Raw genomic sequence first — 8,967 nt, 5'->3', positions numbered from 1 at the left:
GCAACCAACAGCAGCATCCGTGCTTTCGTATTGCTCCAATGTAGATTCTGTAGAGCTCATTAATTCCTTCTTCTCCTTTCTGTCTTCTGTCCGCAGAGGCAGCGGACGTGACTCAGCTACAGAGCCAGTAGAAGGCCCGTGAATTTTCTTTTCCTTCTTCCTACAGCCACAACAACAACACAACCAGCGTTGCGCTGAACACGTCTAAGTTCACCGGCGTTCTATGATTGGTTTACAGGAAAGTAAAGGCGCAGTATTTGTCACTCGCGTAATCCCGCTGACACATCTCACGATCAACACAGCAACGCTTAGGCTTACGCATTTCTCCCGTGTAAATTCTGCCCTGATCTTGGGAAATTATTAATATTATTATATAGAAAACCCGGATTCAAAGATGGTGTTAAGTGGGATATGGCCGCTGCTCTCACAGCTTTCGCTCGTATTACTAGGTTCAAGCCATAATTAAATCCGAATAATGTTTGCTCACAGCGCCGACGCCGACAACAGCGCCGCATTTTCTGGCGAAATGGGCGTGAGTGCTGTCCACGGCGTCGCCAGACCAAGCGACGCTCATTTCTCTGCCGTCGTCTCTCGGTACATTTCATTCAGCTGCAATGCAACTATCCTTATTAATAAATATGCCTCGAAGTCCGTATAGGACTGCATAGTGCAGGAATCATCCCAAAGACAGAAGACGACGAAGGAGCGTTATATCGACGTGGCGGTAACTATAGGATAACAACGAGGATGAAGTAGTGCCAGGCCTGTGACAGAGGCGAACGCCACGGCCAGGAAATGCATCCCGCGTCTAGTATCCTCTGGCTAGTGCTGTTGGTGGCCCTCCTTCCGTTCGCATCAAGCACCTGGGAGAAACAACTGGAGCCCAAGCTGTTCATCGAGGAGTATCCTCACCAGCTGGTACGGGTGTTCCCGGCTGACAACGTTACCGCCTCGCCGGGCGAGTACCTAAGGCTGCTGCTTCTCGACGGTGACTACGTGCTCGTCGGCGGCCGGAACTACCTCTACAATCTGAGCGTCCACACGCTAGACCAGGTGGGAATGCCGCCGAACCCTGTGTAGAGCAGCGTAACGCATTCTCGCTCGGCTTTGTCCAAGCTCGGTACTTTCAACGCGAAAAGGAGGACACGGAGAGCTCGAATCGCTTTAGTGGGAGTTCAGTTAATTCATGAACTGAGGATATTAAAGAACGCAATATAACTAGCAATATAAGAAATATAAGTGGCGAAGGGCGTGCCACCGGGGGACCGGGGGACCACTCAGCTCGACCGATGTTCCCACTTGCAAATACGACCCGCTGGTTGCTTTCAATGGTCTCGTTCGGAGCGAGACTTGTCGATATTGATCACGTGGCTCCCGTGATCTTGATTGTTCACCGCACCGAGAATCCGGATCTAAAATTGAATTACGCACACTTCAGCTGAGCCCCTGATTGGTTGCCGGTTTGCGACCAGCAATTCCAAGGTTCGAAAATCGAGCAGTGCTTGAACGATCTGCGACTCACGCTTTTCAACCAATGCAACCATTTGCTACCGTTGCTTCTCTGTCAAAACTGTCGCACAACTTCCGCGAGCCGCAAGTGTGACCGGACTTTAAAGCTTACGGAGGGCCAGGGTTTTTAAGTCAGGCATGACTCGGAGAACCCCCCCGCACTCGAATGAATACGAAGCAGCTGCAGCTGGTTGCCACCTATTCTTGTTAATGCTTGTCAGAACATATCCTCTCTTTTGTTTCGACAATTTCATATTAAGTTTGAATAAGTACATTTAAGATATTTTCTAAAACCCGAGGAGAAATATTTCTACCCTTTTGTACAAAGGATGTGCGAAGCAGGCACCAGCTGCTTTCTCTGTCCTCCTCTTTATTTTCCTTTCGACATGTGCTCGAATCGAGACTCGATGGAGGCACACATTAAACGCTGCGGAGGGCACTTGAATCCCGCACTCCGTCATGAGCTAGTCTCTACTTTGACTGGCAGCTATGCGTTTCGTGCAACGAGAAATCGAATGGCACCACCGGAACTATGTACAGATAACAGAGGCGTCATAACCGTTAAAATTAACTTAGAATAAACAGCGAACTATAGCCACCGTATACATCATGGAACGCTGTATACAACGAGCGCTTGCGTCAGAGTATTAGAGACATTAGGGAGTTTTAGTTTAGAGGGCCTTGTGGTGATTACGTGAATAACGAAACAGCGGATCGGAAATGAGCATGCACTGAACGCAATTTTGAGAAGTTAGCGCGCATTCAGCGTGTAACCATGGCGGCGTCCTTGGATCGGGCAGCCGTTCGCTTCAGACGAACAAAAAAATCATTGCAGTTCCGGTTGGCACGTTTACGGAAAACTACTGGTACTGTCGCCTTTCGCTTTCACTAATCATGCTTCGACGACGATGTCGTCAGCTTTGTTGTCGAGGTTCGGTCTGCAATATGACGCTCCTATAGGACTAATATGGTGGCCTACGACGATGTAACCGCTCTGAACACTGCAAATTGGTTTCCTGCCTCATTTCGGCATTTACTAAATTTGAAACTAATTTTGGTACTACATAATTATAATTTACGAGAAAGTATTGAGCTCGTTGCGAAGTTTTGTACTGCATCTTTTAAATCTTCAAAGCCTCACTTCAAAAAAGGTATGCGAGCGAGGTTCTTGTAGCATACGTCCATCAATCCTCAGAGCAGAAGAGAGCAGACGAGAAGCGTATAATCAAAATGTCCAGCGCCACAGTCGGAGCCCGCGGTAACGGATATATGCATGTACATTTCACTTCTTGCGACGTGGTTAAATTTGCGAGAATTAAGTGCGAAACTTGAATTCATTTCGAGCATCGGAGCAGCCGCCGTTTAACAATCATCTGCACATTGCTGGTTTTCACGCGGAATATTAGCTCCGATTCGAACCATACGACAGTAAATTAAAAAAAAAAATATTCATGAATTGTCTGATTGCTGCGACTTCCTCCATCCGCCAGCTGCGATTGTTGGGATCCCTAAAAGGGTGCAGAAAATTACCAACAATGTAGCCGATAGATTGAGCCGTAACATTGGACATCACTGATGAATGCAGACCAAAGATAGGTTCCAAATCGCACCAGCGGTTGGGATACACAAGCCGTCATAGTGCAATACAAAGCGCCTGTCGGGCGCTGGTGAAAGTGTCTGGCACAGTAAGCGAGTTGTAAAGTTTCTCGAAATCCTCTTTTCGAACCGGAACTGCAACCTGAACATCGCAGAGTCCACAGCAGATATACCCAGTTGACTATTCGAGCTCCAGTGGCATATATAGTCAGCTCAGGAGGCGAAACGATGTGGCATCCGTGTGTTGTGCGATGTCAGCGTTGTTGTTGTGGCTGTAAGAAGAAGGAAAAGAAAATGCACTGGCTTGCTACTGGCTCTGTAGCTGAGCCAACTGATTGACTGACTTATTTATATGAAGGGAAAGGCGCAGTAACTGTCTCACTTGTTTTCTGTGGACACCTCAACCGCGCCGCAAGGGAAGGAAGGAAGGTGGAAGTGAAAGGGCAAAGAGAGAAAGGGGAGCCGTAGTGGAGGACTACGGAGTAATTTCGACCACCTGGGGATCTTTAACGTGCGCTGACATCGCACAGCACACGGACGCCTCTTCGTTTCGCTTCCATCCAAACGCAGCCGCCGAGGTCGGGTTCGAACCCGGGAACTCCGGCACAGTAGTCGGGCGTTTTACCACTGTACCACACCTGCGGGGCCTACGCGAATGACTTCGGCTTTTTTAAGGTTCGGAAAGTACACGCGAAGGACTCCGCCCGAACGAAACAACTGTCCGAGATGCAACGCCACGTATGGCTGGCACGGCTCAACCGCGCAACTATCACAGAAGATGCGAAATCTACGTAAAAAAAAGACATAATAGAAAAACAGCGCAACAGACGTGGACGGAGGTGAAGAACAGACAGGACGGGCGCTGAACTCACAACTGAAGTTTATTGAAAAAAAAAACACAGATATATAAACCAGCCAAGCAGCACCAAACCGCACATTAAACAAGAAAATCATGATAATCCCACACACACACCACGTTCAAGAAACTCAACCTCATTATCTGTTAAAGCGATTGATGGTTCACTAACGCATTTTGCACCCAATCGAATGATATGCCTGGCCTCAATGATTTCCGAGAGATCATTAGAGATTGGTAGAGGATCTAATCTGGTTGTACACTGTAAGGGATGTGACGGCTGCCATCCTTCCCTAACACAGACAGTTATTTTGGATTCCCATCCGACACAGATTAGCCGGGAAATCATTGAGGCCAGGCATATAATTCGATTGGGTGCAAAATGCGTTAGTGAACCGTCAATCGCTTTAACAGATAATGAGGTTGTTTCTTGAACGTGGTGTGTGTGTGGGGTCATCATGATTTTCTTGTTTAATGTGTGGTTTGGTGCTGCTTGGCTGGGTTATATATCTGTGTTTTTTTTTTCAATAAACTTCAGTTGGGAGTGTCAGCGCCTGTCCAGTTTGTTCTTCACCTCCGTCCACGTTTGTTGCGCTGTTTTTCTATCATGTCACCATACCAACTCGCCCAGATGTCTCTTCTACTACAGTAAAAAAATGGGCTGGAATTTTCCTGATGTTCCCTGGCAGCCCATTGTTGCCACGATCCATGCACGACTGCTCTTCCCGCACGCGTACGCCGTATTACATGCGAAAGGGCAGTGCGGCAACGTGACAACATGCATCACCGTGTCCAGCCAAGCGTTCAAGAGAGCGCTGGACAGTGTTTAGCGTACCTGCCTCATTCGATCAGGAGTTGCAAAGAGTTGTTTTGCGGAAGGTTTGAAGAGCTTTATAACTTACTTATAAATAATAAGCAAAACTTTGTTGGGCCAGAACTGCACTGTATTTGAAGTTCTGCTGCAAAAAATTCTTTCGAGCCCGCAACGCAACGAGGTGGCACCACCGGGGCCATCGCTGTGGCAGCGGCTTCTTTTGCTTCGTTGCCGTCACAGATGATGCAAACATCAGACTTCTTTTGATCGAGTGAGGCACATACACCAAGCAAGTTTGGTACAAAAATACTGACTACAAAAATGCCATTTCGGTGCTACATTTGAGCTACAGGGAATCAACGGTTTAGCTGGGATAAGCATTGTACGGCGCACATATAATTTCGCAAAGCACGAGTTTGTCTGTTTCAAACGCGGCTCTTTAACCAGAGAAGATCGATCGCCGTCAGTCATTGGTCAACATCACATAAAGTTTAGATCTTGAGTAGGATCGTGCGGAGACCCAGGAGGCCTGCATGCCTCGAATTTTTTGTTAAATAGTCATTCCTCCTCCTCCTCTGCATATAATGTAATTGTGTCCTTCAAGTGGTCGGTAGCCCCGCCGGGGTGGTGCAGTGGTAAGACGCCCGACTACTGTGCCGGAGCAACCGGGTTCGAACCCGACCTCGGCGGCTGCATTTCGATGGAGGCGAAACGAAGAGGCGTCCGTGTGCTGTGCGATGTCAGCGCACGTTAAAGATCCCCAGGTGGTCGAAATTACTCCGCAGCCCTCCACTACGGCTCCTCTTTCTCTCTTTCCACTTTCACTCCCACCTTCTTCCCTTCCCTTACGGCGCGGTTGAGGTGTCCACAGAAAACAAGTGAGACAGTTACCGTACCTTTCCCTCCCTATAAATCAATCAATCGAGTGGTCGGTAGCCTTTCAGTTGATGTCTTGTGACGAAGCTCGTCCGTAGGCCAAGGAACTTATGAATGTCGCACATATTTATGCGCAGTTGCGCATCGACTGCAAACGGGTCGGTGCCACAGGCTTTTTTTTTATGTACCGGTCTCTGTCTACATCGCGCAGACTTTGGAGATAATTTGAACTGTTACTCATGATGCCGATTTAGTTTTCATTGCATCAGTGCTGGCGTGGAGTAGAGTGGCATAGAAAACGGACGCACACGAGCAGCTAAGCCGCCGACCGTACTGTCAGAACGGGACACAAAGATGGCGTCGGCTGCGTACTGATGTCAGCATTGACGTCATGTGAATACCGGAGACCCCGGCCTACGTCCCATAGGCCTGCGTGCCGGGGGCGGAGAGTAGGGGACCTCATACATCGGTGGAAAAATAAAGTTCTTAACAACAACAACCCTATGAATGTAGACAGTTCAGAGGCCTAGCTCCGCGCTGGAAGGGCACGTCGGGAAACGTTTAGAAGCAGAAGCACGTCTGTGACGCATGTAGAAGTAGACGTTCGCCTGCTTCCTCAGACGATCGTCTGCTTCTAAACGTTTCGCTATAGTGCTCTTCTAGAGCACTATAGCGAAACTTTGCTAGCGAAGTTCAAAGCGAGATTGTTTCGGCTTGCTGCGGCTCAACCTATTAGCGCTACCGCCTACCGTTATCGCGCGAGCATCAGTGCGCATGCGCAGTACACCCTAATGACGACAGACAGCGCCCCGTTCCCGTCAAATGTAAAGCCCCTCAATAAACTGCCGGCGGACTCGACACGCAGAGACCAATCAGCGCATGTTATGCTGGCAGCGCATGGTGGTGGTAGACGGCCGCGGTAAACTAAAGGCCTTGTTGATACGAAATTCCACTGTTTGACAAACGGTAGCGTCCCGATTGGAGGTATACATATATCGTCGGTTCTAATTCCTCTAGTAAACTAGTCTCTTAACTTGACTAGCCGATGAATGCTAAACGGGAAGCGAAACGGTATGACGTCGCCTTGAACTACGCAAAGAATCGGTCCACCCACAAACAATTGATATGAATTCAAACATTTTTGGTATCGTCTCCTACGCACACTACTGCTTTTACTCACTCCATTCATCTGGTAAGGCTTTCGCCTTAATAACCATCAATCTAACTTTCACGAAACACACTTTAATGCAATTGGTTACCTGCAAGATATTTCCCGAATTCTGTACTTTTTCTAAGGTACGCGTTCACGGTAACCCATTTTTTTTTTTTCAGAAAACGGGTAACCAAGTGTTTGTATTTGAGAAGCCAATATATAATGCTGGCAAACTGGTCTAGTACGCAATTAGGCGCGTAGGAGGATGTACGCACATGCAAGCAGCAGCAGCTGGCGCGTTTAGCATTTCGCCTCGACAGGTACAGTCGTGAGCAAAAGTGGTATACAACACACAGCCGCTGACAATGCTCATCAAAACTGCCTTGAAAGGCCATCTAGCGACAGCGTTAGGGACAGCGATAGCGACACATGCATATGGATAAAATGGGGCCCCATCACTATTGCTAGATGAACTTGGAATGCAGTTTTCCGGACCTCCGACAGCGACTGAGTGTTGTATACCACTTTTGCTCACGACTGTACAACGAAATGTTATTCTTAGTGAGCTTTGCCTACCCATCGCAGGCGGGAAACATTAGCTGGCCAGCATCCGGCTCTAACAACCCCGCATGCACGGAGCCCCTGGCGCAGTCGGCGGCGGACCTCAACTGCGCCAACTTCATTCGCGTGGCAAGGCACCTGTCGCCACAGAGCCTGCTAGTGTGCGGCACCAACGCCTACTCGCCGCGATGCCGTGAGTATAAGTACGACAGCATGCAGCGCAACTACTCCTGGAAGACAGACGTCGACGGCCAGGCCATATGCCCGCAAGACCGCAACACCAGCACCGCGGTGCTCTTCGTCAACAACAGGCAGATCGCGGGACTCTCGGCACGGACCAGCGAGCCGAAAACGCCCGCCGTGCTAGCCGCACGACCCCTGACAACCAAGCCCGAGGATCCTACGCAGCTGGGCGCAGATGCAGAGTTTGTGGGCGCCTTCGCGTTTGACGAGCACGCCTACTTCTTCCTGACAGAGAGCGCTCCGGAAAAGGACAAATGCGGGCCCAGCACCGCGGCTACAGTAGCGCGCGTGTGCGTCAGTGACCCCGGCGGTGCGCCGCCGCACGATTGGATGTGGACCACGCTGCAGAAGGTACGGCTCCACTGTTCGCTGAATGGAACCCGGCCGTTCGTATTCACCGACGTGGCCACAGTAAGTCCCATCATGACTCGCTGGAACTCTGCGTTCGTGTTCTACGCTCTCTTTCGCATACAAGGCAGCCCGTTCAAAGGGTCAGCCGTATGTGCCTTCAGCGTGGACGACCTGACCGCCGCGGTCAAGGACGGCAAGCCGGAACGCGAGAAGTGCCCCACGCAGGCACCAGTAATCACTAACGTGACTCAGTTCCTGGAGGACAGCAGCCCTCTGTCACGCAGCGAGGTGCACAACTACCTCAGCGAGCCCATGCTGGCCCACGTGGGCTTCGACTATTACTACACGAGCCTCTGGATCGATCCGCAAGTACGCACGGCAAGCGGAAAGCGCTACGACGTCTTCTTCATTGGTACAAGCCACGGACATGTGATCAAGGCCATCAACGTCGGCCAGAACTCCATCTCTACAGTGGTCATCGAGGACATAATCGTGTTCCCAGGAGAAGACCCCGTCCTGGACCTCAAGATCGTGCGACGGCCCGGCTTGGTGACGCTGCTGGTAACCACGTACCACGAACTGGTATCTGTCCCGCTAGACAACTGCAACTGGACGGTGCGAACATGCACACAGTGCGTTGGGCTTCAAGATCCGTACTGCGCATGGAACAAAGACACGACCAAGTGCGAGTCTCTCGTCGACCAGCCGGCCCCCAAAAACGCCGTGCAGGAAGTGGTCAGCGGCCACAGTCTCGAGTGCCCAGACGAGTTCTCCAAGCACCTCAGCAACATGAAGTTCCCGCACGGCAGTGATCCATGGTCCATCGACAACACAGCTGGCGGCACCGCGCGAAGTGGTTCTCACCTGTACAGCGCCCACACGTTGGGCTTCGCCATCACCTTCTGCATCATGGGCTCCATCGTTATCGGCTTCGGTGTGGGTTACTGGTACAGGCACAACCAAAGAAAAGACATGGCTTACTTCAACTACCGCTGAAGCTCGCCACTC

The 8,967-nt window shown here is 50.3% G+C and overlaps 1 protein-coding gene across 1 annotated transcript; it reads left to right on the top strand.

Moving 5' to 3' along the window:
• Positions 1–795: 795 nt before the first annotated feature.
• On the top strand, positions 796–8,955 carry LOC146199911 (semaphorin-1A-like). Its single transcript, XM_084592228.1, has 2 exons — positions 796–1,053; positions 7,390–8,955. The coding sequence occupies exons 1-2, from the start codon at positions 796–798 to the stop codon at positions 8,953–8,955; spliced, it is 1,824 nt and encodes a 607-aa protein (XP_084448354.1).
• The last annotated feature ends 12 nt before the right edge of the window (positions 8,956–8,967 follow it).

Source organism: Amblyomma maculatum, chromosome 2 (genome assembly GCF_055883805.1).
Source record: "Amblyomma maculatum isolate TAMU_Amacu chromosome 2, ASM5588380v1, whole genome shotgun sequence".
Taxonomy (NCBI): domain Eukaryota; kingdom Metazoa; phylum Arthropoda; class Arachnida; order Ixodida; family Ixodidae; genus Amblyomma; species Amblyomma maculatum.
This window is presented reverse-complemented; position numbering and strand designations above follow the sequence as displayed.